Source organism: Podarcis gaigeae, assembly GCF_964106915.1.
Source record: "Podarcis gaigeae genome assembly, chromosome: 7".
Classification (NCBI taxonomy): Eukaryota; Metazoa; Chordata; class Lepidosauria; order Squamata; family Lacertidae; genus Podarcis; species Podarcis gaigeae.
In genome coordinates this window covers 45569112-45581365 of record NC_139683.1, presented here as the reverse complement: position 1 = coordinate 45581365, position 12254 = coordinate 45569112, and the positions used below count along the sequence as shown (strand labels likewise).

The following is a 12254-nucleotide window of genomic DNA, read 5'->3' as shown; positions in this document are numbered from 1 at the left end:
AGTGTTACATTGATGTGCATATAGATTGTTTGTACCAGGGATGAACATGAAGATGAGATGGAGGTTGGTCACACCAAGTGTTGGTGGTGGAGGGCTTGCAATTCCACACCCCACACCCTTCCACATGTTCTCTCAAAGTATAGGGCATGTGTAAGCCCCGCATAGACAAGCCTTACCTTGGGGAGAGAGGGATCTGGGTGGTGGTTTCTCATTGGCACTCACTACTGACTTTTTTCTTCAATGCTAAGGTTTGCCTGCTATGGCTACAATCTTGCTTTAATCACTTTAAAAGTTTTTAGCCTTACATTAATGTTTGAGGCAGCTTTTAACAGAGGGCAATCTCAGGAAAATACAAATTATAAGAGGGACAAAAAAGGAGGTAAAACACAATTCAAACCAGGAAGGTCAAAAACTTAAGAGAATGGCAGGTTGGTTGGATTGATGCCTGTCTGAAAAAGGAAGGTGTTTCAAAAGTGGTGGAAGAGGGGGTGAGAGGCACCCCCCTAGGGAGAGAGTTTGAAAATCAACCGTGGGCACAGAGAAGGCCCCCTTCTACATCCCACCCAGACCTAATTTAGATATTAGTGGGTTGCAAAGGAGAGGTGTGGGCAGGCAGGCTCACGGAGAAGACAGCCCCACTATTCACTCTCTCTTCAAAGCTGAAAAACAGCTCTGAGTAAACATGGATATGGCTGTATGTTATAAAAAACAAGTGCAATAATGCATGTGGGGAAAGAAGAAGAGACTTCCAGAGGCACTAAGAAACAATTTACTGAAATGTGCCTAATGTGTTTCCAGTGCAAAAAAACTTATTTGGCTGACTAAAATATCATATACATAATGATTCAGAAACAAAGATTTTGCTTGAAAATATAGCTTTAAGCCCTTGTTTCTATGCAGATGCCCCAAAGAAGGTATTTTATATCTGAAAAGCATTAGATTCCTTTCAGCAAACTGTTTCCTAGGACTTGCTATGGGGGACCTGCCTCTGTGAAAGGTTTTGTTGCTTGGCCTGTGCCCTCCTGTCTTTTCTTCTCAATAGCCAATCACAATCAAGAGGGAATGTTCACTTCCTGAATCCAATAGCAAGACAAATGGATGGAGACGGCCATTTCACAGTAATCTTAGGATTGGTTTCTTTAAACCAACCTACCTACCTGTGGATCACAGAAAGGAAGGCACCCTGCTGCTACCAGAAGAGTCAGGACTCTGCATGGAAGAAACAGTATGCCACATGACTGACATTCATTGCAATGCATTCTCAGAGGAATTATATAATTCTATTTCATTAAATACATCTATCTGTCTATCTATGTATCTATCTCATCCTGCCTCCAAATAGCTCAAGGAAGTACATGTAGTTCTTGTCTCGTTTATCCTCACTACTACCCTGTAAGTTAGGGTTAAGCTGTGAAATATTGACAGCCCATGGTTATCCAGTGAGCTTTAGGGCTGAATGGAGATTTGATCGCATGCTCAATTCAAACATGGTGACCCAGGGATAGCACACATGGTACTTTTCAGATGATGATGAACTCCAAATCTCATCAGCACAAGGCAGCATGGCCAACAGTCACTGATAATGGAAGCTGGAGTCCAACATCATATTGTCTGCCGCTGCTGTAACCAAAGCCCTGCCCTGGCTTTAGTCATAATTTTCAGTTATGTTATTATTCCTACTACTACTATATTTGCCACATGACAAGCAACAAGCATGATCAAATGGATGAGAATAACATAAGACACTGAAATTGCCCCTTGGGAGGAGGGGAAAAAAGCTAAGACACACATTGTGTAGTAGCCCCTTCTTACAACATCCCCTTCTGCTTTTGTCATGACCACATCTGCCCTATTCTTGCTTTGCAGACCCAGCTTGAATTCAAACCACAGCTGCAAATCCTTTTGCCAAAAGCAGGGCTTGCAGTTGGAGCTGAATGTAAACAGCCCAAATGCAAGCCCCACTGCAGCTGTCCTGGACTCACTTTAGTTATCCCACACCTGGTGTCACATGATGTCAAGGACAGTAACTTATCCCTCACAGCAGGATAAAATTGGCCATGTTGGGCACACTAGAAAAAGTTAGTCCTTTCTCTCACACCGTTTCTCCAATGCAAGTCACCTCTCTGAAGCTGCTATAATCTTCGGGGGGGGGGGGGGACACTGGCTTAATACAAAAACATCTGAATTCCAAAAAGTTTTCTTAAGTTATTAACTTGAGTTACTTTTAAACACAAAGTTAAAATATGCTTATTATTTTTGAGATATTTTACTCAATCATTTTTATATAATATCTTCTCATAGTTCTGTTTGCCTGTGAACAATCTTCTTTTGTCAAGGTCTTTTGGAAATTGTGTATTTAAGCATTTTGAAAAAATATGTACACAAACACAATTATTTCATCCCCTCTTATCCAAATCTCATCAAACACAGATACATATTTCCGAGCACTTATTATAATTCTATGAAACAATACTGTACTGTATTTAAAAAGGAATTTAATTTAATAATGATACACCCAATGCAAATTGGTCGTAGGCCTAAATCCAATGAATAATTAGGGATGCCTAAGCCCACTGATTTTAATGAACTTAAGGAGGCTTAACTCTGTGTTGGCTTCAGAAAGACAACTCCAAGAGGTGAGTCAAGAAAAAGAACCATGGAATTATGATTCACCTGGAGAAGTTATGGTTTGACTCTGTGTGTCACCCTGCTGAGTAATATAATTTCTAGGCAGTTTCATCTTTATGTTCAAAGCTTTTCTGTATTTAAGCATTAAAAACTTGTACTTTTTGAAGTTTACGATGACAAGAAAACCAACTTTGCAATCTGTGAGAAATCTAGCCCCTCTGTGAAATTCTCTATAGACATTGAGAAACTTACCTACAGATTTTTAGTCTAGAGGTCTGCTGTTAAGAAAGGAAATAAAATGCAATTAAAACACTGGAAAGAAAATACATGCATCTAGACCTCTGACAGTTTTCCAAATGCAAGTTTTATTATTGTGGTACTTGTAGAAGAAAAAATGAACTCAACTTGAAATAGCTCCTAAATAAATTAGCTTCTAAAATTGGACACATACCCCAGCCAAAAGCAAAGTTTGCAACTTTTTTGGCGGGTGGGGGTCCTCCTGGACTTAATGCTATCTGAAGAAAGACAGCTATCTGCAATTATTAGGATTGCCTTATTACTAGCTGTGACCCTATCTGGATGTAGCAGATATTTCCCTGGTTAGCTCTAGACTGGGTTAGTGTAATGCAATCTATGTGTGTCTGCCTTTAAAGAGGATTCATAAGCTACAGCTGTTGCAAAATGCTAATTCTACACCAGGAGCTAATTCTGGCAGGGCCTTTTCAGTGGTGGCCCCATCTATTTTTAAAAAACAAACAAATACCTCTCTCCATGAAATGCGCCTTCCCTCCCTGTTGTTGTTCAGGTAGGATCTACATTATACTTCAAATAGCTTTTAACGGAAGGGCTCAATTAGACCAAACGTTCCTCACCACAGCCTTAGTGGAAAGAGTTCCCACTTATATAAGCTGGGGCATCTGATTTTCACCAATTCTTCCTACCTGCTTAAGTTCCTCCCTTTGAAAGCTGCTCCTGGTGGTTGGGAACTCTGGAACAGAATACTATAGGGCTGCAGTTGAAAAATATTGGGTGTCCCAATTTGTGGAAGTGGTTTTTCACTAATGCAAAACTACCAAGGATACAACTCTTGGACTGCATCAAAATCAGTATTTTCCCCCTCTCCGATTCAATGATCTGAGCTATTTCAGGATCATCAGAGTGACACCGTCATTCGGCTCCCTTTTTGCTCTATTACAGACTTCAGAATACATATTCTTCCCACAGAATTCAATAATTTTCATTTCCGAAAGGAAAACGTTTGAAGTATTTTCCTTATTAAAAATTAAATTAAATTAGTAACTGGGTTATTTAGCAGAGCTGGGAAAACATGGTAACACTAATTTCACTATTTCCAAAGCCCTGGCACAGGCTGTTAACAACACAGGAAATTCATTTTGTCATACCTCTTTCTGCACAAATGCCTCGATTCCACAAGCTATAACGTCTGCAGCATTGTGTAAGGTAAGAAAGATAGGAATTGGCTGTCAAGGGAGAAAATGTGACCAATAAGATTAGCACTGCAGATTCTGAAAAAAATCCTCTTCTGCACTTATTCATGTTTCTCTTGGGGGGTCCTAAAAACCAGATATTTCTAGGGATACAGTTTCCCTTATAAACAGATGTAGGCGCTTGCAGGTATGAAATGAGGTGGTGCACAAAGCATTCAATTTCTCCCATGAGCATAGCGCTAAGAACTACAGGTAGCACCATGAGGAAAAATAGTGCAGTCTCCAAGAATGGACAGAATGTTCAGCCTAGTTTCAGTCTGTGTCAATTTCACACATGTTCAAAACTCTAATCTATTTCTTTATTAACCCACTGTGATTTAAAAAAAGAAAAAAATCATGCAAAAATGTGTATTCAAATACCCAGGGCTTTTTCCCCTAAAAATATATTTAGGGGTACTCTCATCTTTACTCAAGAAAACCACCATTTTATAGTTCAAATCAGGGGAAATAAATACAGTAAATGGACAAAAGTACAAAGATTCACAAAACGTTTAGGGCAGGGGTAAGCATCCTAAGGCCTGTGGGCTGGATGCGACCCAATCGCCTTCTCAATCTGGCCCGCGGATGGTCTGGGAATCAGCGTGTTTTTACATGAGTAGAATGTGTCCTTTTATTTAAAATGCATCTCTGGACTATTTGTGGGGCCTGCCTGGTGTTTTTACATGAGTAGAATTTGTGTTTTTATTTAAAATGCATCTCTGGGTTATTTGTGGGGCATAGGAATGAAACTCATCTCATCACTCCAAAAACGAACCACGTCCAATCTGGAAACTATATGGAAAACTTGGAATATGGACTATCTAGTCAAACTAATTTGTCTTCTAAGACGTGCATGCAAGGATACTATAAATTAGTTCTATATAAAATGGAATTTGTAAATTATTGGAACAGCTTTATTTGATAGGATACTTATTTTAGGTGTTTGCCACTGATCTTATTTTATTTTGTATAAACAATTTATCTGTTATTCTTTTTTTTTTCACTAGAAATGCTTTTTGTAGAAACCATAGGCGCCGACTCCATGGGGCCTGAGGGGGCCCGAGCCCCCTCAAAAATTCATTTGGGGGGGCTCTGCCCCCCAATAATTTAAGAAAATTATTAGTTATATTATGCTTTGTAAAATCACAAAATTATGTTGGTATTTTTTATTTTCCTTGTTTGACGACAGTTACCTTTTAAAATACATTCAGTAATGAGTTAAAACAAAGCCACTCCCGATCTAGAGAGGGGGTGGGGTTGCGGGCTCTCGACCCATCAACAATCTCGCAGGGCTGGCGTCAGCCCCACGAGAAGCGGGGATTCCCCCTAGCTCATTAATATTCACCGCCCATGGCGGCAGCCAATCGGCTGCCGTAAAGGGCGGGCCCTCACAGATTCACTTAAGGTCGGGGCAGCCCGGGGCTCGCCCCTTTCGTTCCCCCAGCAGCAGCGGTTTGGAGGTCTTGGGCCCCCCCAATATTTTTTATAAGTCGGTATGGGCCCCCGCCCCCCCAATATTTTTTATAAGTCGGCGCCCCTGGTAGAAACAAACATGTAGGCCATAACAAATTATTTGGACCTAAGACACAGCCATTTAACAAAGTACATTCTAAATACTTGGGAATTTGCAAGAAATGGTATTCAATGAACAGCCAAACATGGCACATAACCAGTCAGTTGTTGACTGGTCTTCAGTAGGATAAAAAAACAAAGAACAATTCATGGCACCCATGCTCAATAATTTGCCAGTCATTATTGTTAATCTCTTGTAAAAACATCACATCATTTTTTCAGTGTACATTTTGTTATGTGGTCAGTGTTGATTATATTTTATCTGAAAAAGTCAATATAGATATATTTTAAAAACAAAGAACAGTTCCTAGTTCCACTGCTGGCCTTGTTACCTTCCATTTATGTTTCCCCTCACTGCTGCTGAGGCAGAAAGTTAAACGGAGCCCGTCATCTAACACAGGCCACTTGAACTAGAGCACAATAATAGGAAATACTAGAAGTAATGTCTAAGAAAGCTGACACCAGAATTTACATTTTTCCTTTTCTCCAGCCAAGTTTTAACACACACATGTATATACAGACACACTCACACACCCCTTCCCCTCCCATATGCTATTGGCTCTTTCTAGAGCCAAGAGAAATGTGTTTTGCTGCCAACAGTGGCTCCAGATTGCCCAGCTCAGCTAACCTTCGCCAGATGTCTATTGTCTTTGATGATATTTTTTAGGAGCTTTAGTCTTTATAAAAGGAAGCTCAGTATGTTGGTCCAGCCAGCATAAGCAAATTGCCATCTCCTCAATTCCACTATCTCACGAACACATCTCAGCCAGTTGTTGTTCCAGAAATTCTCATTTCAGTTTGAAATGTAAATTCTTAGATGAAATAGGCAGGCACATGCCCTCACAGCTAAGTAAGACTCATTTCTACAGCCACTGTGTAGACTGTATTTCAAGTGCGGGGGGGGGGGGGACATTTCAAGTGTTTTCACAATCCCATTTTAACACTGCCATTTTAAAGATGAGGAACTGAGACTGAGTTTGGGAAAGAGCAAGAATCTGAAGCCGGGTCTCCCCACTACTTGTCCGCACTGGCTCTCATCCAGTGCAGAATTACTCACCAAACAAAGGGACAAAGCAAACATCATAATTAAAACCAGCTCGACTGATTTGGAAATGAAGCTATATGTAGTTATATGATGCACCACAGTAGCGGCAACAGACATTTGAGCACTAATTTAGGAATCATGTTAACAACAATGAAAAGGCATTTTATGCTCCTATTTCATGTGTCAAAATGGAGCATCTTTCATATTCATGTACAATGAGCTGAGGCCTCATCATAACAGTAGATTCTGAAGAGGTGGGAGTAACAGAAAAAAGGGGGGGAGATTATGGGATGTAAGTCAACAGAAAAAGGAAGAGTCACATAGACTAAACTTCCCCAGTTGCCTTATCAGAGGATGTAAGTGCTTCATGTGCTAATTCCCAGGGCAAAAGGAAAGAGAGGAAGGGAATGAACTCTGGCTGGTGACTTGTTTTGTGCTGAGAATTCTTACCTATTTTGCTGTTGGAGCTCATTATACCCATTTGTCATCTCTATATTGACTGACCAGGCAGCTTATTTTATATATATATATAAAACCTCTTTCACCATTAATTATCAGTTTTGCATTATATACAGCTGGAGATATACATTTCAGTCTTGTTGATACTGTTCATGAATCATATTTGCAAAAGTGGTTGTTATTGTCACCACTGCACATATAAGGACAATATAACATGCAAAGCTGAAAATTAGGGAATTGTTTGCAAAGCAACCATCCAGTCAGCACAAGGATTTTCCCCTTCTCCTCCCCCACTTTCCCTAAACTTGCTCCATAGGATGCTTACAGCTTCCAAACAGCAGTTAGTGTTTTCACAAATGACTTTAACCTCAGTTAGGTCAATGACTTTAACCTTAGTGTGTTATCTGGAGTAAAACATTAATAAATGAAAACCGTGTTAGTTTCCATTTGCCTGTATCTTACCAGTCTGGACAGTGCCCTGGAACCTGCATAAATAATGCCCACAAAGAGTGCAGAAGCTGGAAGCCATGACAGCACTTCAGATCTGTAAAAACAAATGGTGCATAGTTACGACTATGCCAGATTCTGTATCAAAAGACATCTACCCAAAACATTTCCCCCAACTAAACAAAGGAAAATGAACCTGGATCAGGTGTAATTAAGAGCCATGAAGGAAGTTGGAAGCTCTGCAAGATACATCTCTTGGCATTGTATCTGACCATTCCCATGCTGCAAAGATGCACATCTGTGGTGATTTTCTACCTGCTTGGCTTGAGTGTATCCAAGTATCCTTATTGGGCTAGCTCTTCTGAGTAGCTGCAATGATGACATGCCTCTACAGTGTAATCTCCTATGTTGTTCTGCTCAAACAATGAGTTAGTTGAATTTAATCCAATTTCTGCTCATACAACATAAATTCTCTTTCCTCACGCCGGGCCCAAATCTTATCTGGATCAAACTGACAACTACTATAATTATTTTGCTGGTAACTTCAAATCAGATGCCTCCTTAAAACAAGCAATGTCATTTGAACTGAAGTAGCAGTGGAAAAATAAATCCCTAAAGCTTGAGAATGAGGTCTCCATGTGGAAAACAGAGATCACTGACCACAATGTGAAGTCTCAGGAATCCCTGAAATGTTTGCATGTCCAATGTGACCATCTAAAATGCAATGGAAAAGGCCATTAGAACCGTTCCCACGATGGAACTTCAGAACTCAATCCTGCCAAGAGGGATTCTTTTTCAGGGCTGGAAAAGAATGTCTAGCACTACGGGAAATGCTTCAACAGCAGTCATCACTCTAATATGCCAAGCCATACAACAGTCAGGCTCAGAATCTGCTATAATGACTTTGCAGAGAGCACTGTGTTGTGCATTCCTTGACAAGTACGAAAGAAATATGCAGTATTCCATGAATCGGAATGGTAACTTGGTGATCACAAGACATGCCTACGCTACAAATCTAGATTGATCATCATGGCACCTACCCAAAGAGCATTGCAGATAACTGTTCTGTGAAGGAGTTAAAAGATCTCAATCAGAGAAATTTCAGCATACACTCAAAATCTAAATACCCCTCTCATCCTTAGGCTTCCTTTGTTGATGGCATAATAGGCAAGTTAAGGTTCGGCAATCTTCGCGGAGCTCTGCCCCAATGGTTGCCAGTGGTTTAATTTGAATTAATTTTATAAGGAATGATTTTAGAGTGTTGTGTTGTGTTGTACTGTTGTACTGTTTTATTGTTGTTAGCCGCCCTGAGCCCGGCTTTGGCTGGGGAGGGCGGGATATAAATAAAATTTGTTGTTGTTGTTGTTGTTGTTGTTGTTGTTGTTGTTGTGTGGATGCACTCATCACCCAAGGCACAGTCTGTTCATTCTAGACACAAAATGCAGAGGTTCTTGGAGAATTATGTGTACACAAACAGCCTACTTTCAGATCTAGATTTCTGAAGGAGCTAGAAGCAGCTCCTATATCTTTCCATCTGCAAACAGAGACACAAGTACAATATGAGTCACCCCACCCACTTTGAAATCTGTTGGGGTTGATGGTACTCAGTATTTCTGCAAATGAGACTGAAGGGAACTTTAGGCACCAAGGAAGCCAACAGCCAAAATCTCATTTATTCTGTGGCTCACTGAACAGAGTGAGGAACTCATGACTTGCACACAGCCTGAGTCTTCCATCATTGTTGCTGATCAAAATCTTAAAGACACCCCAGTGCTGATATTTCTACAAGTTAGTAATCTTCCATGTTGTAGGGAATATGTATAATAAGCTCAAACACAAAGATCAAATACATAGCCAGAGGGCAGGGGGGCTGCTACCACCCCAAATCAAGTAAATAAATAAAAATACTAAACTGACTAATTTCATCACAGATAATTTGTTTCTGTCCCACCCCAATATAAAGTCTGCCCCCGCAAAATAAATCCTGGCTATGCCCATGTTGGGGACCCCTTGACTAATGTAACACATTCTGCATGAAGCTGCATTTGAAGAAAGGGTAGAAGCTGCAGCTGGTGCAGAATTCTGAAGCATGCCTCTTGAAAACAGACTTCCTATTCTGCCTCATCCATGCTTTCAGTTCTTTCCATGTCCAAGAATTAAATTGCTTGAGTTCTGGGTACCCTAGGAGTACCTCTTTCCTTACACTCCTCCCCTTTTATCTTCTGGTCTTCTGCAGCATGCCATCCTTTGCATCCTTTGCATGCCATCAACAAGAGCAGGGAGCAGGAAAGTCTCTGTGTTAGGATTACCTTGCTTAGACTGACATCTAGTGGAGTGAAGTCTTAAGCTCCAAAGCAGAACAACATTTAAGCCACCCTTACCACAATGTTCCATTGCTATCACAGAATGCCACCCTAGAGCTCCATCAGATATCTATCCCCCTGATGTGCAGCCATTCTACAAATGGAAGAACAGTACCACTGACGATGCTCAGAATGAATTTCTCCAAGCACAGATCTTTATGTCACAGGTCACTGTTCTTCTAGGGGAGGACACTATAGAGGTGTGTTAAATTTTGCATGGAAAGAAGAAAGTGGAGAGGGAGGTTTTTCTCCCTCTTTCAAAATACTAGAACACAGGAGCATCCAAAGAAGCTGAAGGCTGGAAGAGTCAGAACAGACAAAAGGAAATACTTCTTCTCGCAGTGCACAGGAACGAACTTCCACAAGAGGTAGTGATGGTCACCAACTTGGATGTCTTCAAAAGAAGATTAGACAAATTCAAAGCGGGGAAGGCTAACAGTGGTTACTAGGCAGGATGAATATGTTGTGCCTCTGCACACCAGTTGCTGGGAGAGGAAAGAGCAGTGCGGCACTCAGGTCCTGCTCACACACTTCCCATAGGTTTCTAGTTAGTCACTGGGAGAACAGGATAGTGGGTTACCTGGACCACTGGCCTGATCTGGGGGGCTCTTCTTATATACTTACGTACATAACCCTGGACAAAATGAAGTATTTTTTTCTGTGGGTTTTTGCCTCTCAAATTCATGAGAGTTGGTTTTTTTAATGTGTTCAATGTGGATGCCTTTCATTTAAACATCAGACTAGATTTCCATGGAATAAATCAGCTATACCTAAAACGGTATCCCAAACAGTTCATAATTGGGCAAGACCAGGCACCCCCAAACTCGGCCCTCCAGATGTTTTGGGACTACAGTTCCCATCATCCCTGACCACTGGTCTTGTTAGCTAGGGATGATGGGAGTTGTAGTCCTAAAACATCTGAAGGGCCGCATTTGGGGATGCCTGGGCTAGACAGTCAAACAGCAAGTAAGTGATCTTGCATACTAAGATGCAAACAGCAGATTTCTCAGTTCTAGATTGTATGCAATCTAAAATGCCCTATAGAGTTGGGAAGTATCTCCATTTGACCATGCTAATTATATAAGAATGGGACAGGGGGCTGGAAAAGAAAAGCCTACACATTTGTGCACAGACACTTGATGAAACTGTGGCCTATCCTATGGTCTCATGAGTATATGCGCAAAGTTATATAAAAGCATAAAGAAAACACTCCAGTTACATACAGAAAAAAGTGTGCGCATGTTTATTATTATTATTTTACCACTACACAGTTCTTGCAACATTATGGGGTAAAAACCACAGCCAAGTATCTGAGATGACACATATTCCAGTGAATATTAATTGGAATACCATCTGTATATTTTTACACTGCAATTTCATTGTACCTTGAACTGCTGCTGATCTCAGTCCAGCCAATCTTCCAGGAAATGTGTAGGAGAAATCCACCAACTAGTGTCTGCCAGCTGCAATTGAAACACGTACAATGTTCTGTTTCTAAACAATCAATTATTTAAGTCAATTATTACTCACAGTGGAGGCTTCTTCCATGAGTGACACAGTCTGATCATATGCTGCCTTCAGTCATTGGACTGGCAGTATAAAGGACAACAAAATAAAATTATGACAATGGAACAAAACAACAAATTATATTCCTAACAGGCAACTTGGGCTGCTGCAGAGCCAGTAGATGCACCTGCGCCTGTAGTTAGAGCATCAGCTGCTTAAGTGGAGCAAAACCACAAACCTTTTACTCTGCTAAATTCTGAAATCAAAGATTCCACCTGTTGTGAGGCCACGGGGAACAGAGCTTAAGCCAACTTCTCCTCTAAGACCATTTGCAGAAGTGACACTGAAGCTAGTTTGTATATCCAACATATGCAATGCAAATATGGATTAGGATGCATATATATTATAATAATATATGAATTAGTGTCAGGTAAGCAGCATAAGCTATGAGTCCTGCTATGAACTTGTTGGGTGGCCCAAAGCAAGCCACTACAGCAAGGGTCGTCAATATCATGCCCTCCACATGTTTTTGGGCTCCAACTTCCACACGGCCCAAGCAGCATGGGCAATAGTCATAATGGGAGTTGTTGTTCAACATCATCTGAAGGGCATTATGTCAGCTCCCCCACACAACATGGTCAATCTGGTCTACTGCCCATCAGTTTAACTGAGTGATCCCATTTTCTAGTCTTACTGGAGACTCTCTATTCACTTTTTTTACCTCATGCATAATTAGATAATCCTCAC

General features: G+C 40.8%; 1 protein-coding gene across 4 annotated transcripts in view; it reads right to left on the bottom strand.

The window, feature by feature from the left end:
• The window catches only part of TMEM241 (transmembrane protein 241), a 37940-nt gene that overhangs the window by 22622 nt on the left and 3064 nt on the right, over window positions 1-12254 (bottom strand). For 2 of the 4 annotated variants that reach the window (XM_083748293.1, XM_083748295.1), the window contains exons 3-7: window positions 11387-11464; window positions 7654-7735; window positions 4032-4109; window positions 2881-2906; window positions 1158-1209 (exon numbers count right to left, since the gene is read on the bottom strand). In XM_083748293.1, the coding sequence (XP_083604419.1) occupies window positions 1158-1209; window positions 2881-2906; window positions 4032-4109; window positions 7654-7735; window positions 11387-11464 (316 nt within the window). The remainder of the gene's footprint in view (window positions 1-1157; window positions 1210-2880; window positions 2907-4031; window positions 4110-7653; window positions 7736-11386; window positions 11465-12254) is intronic. The other 2 variants (XM_083748294.1, XM_083748296.1) reach the window with 2 other exon arrangements.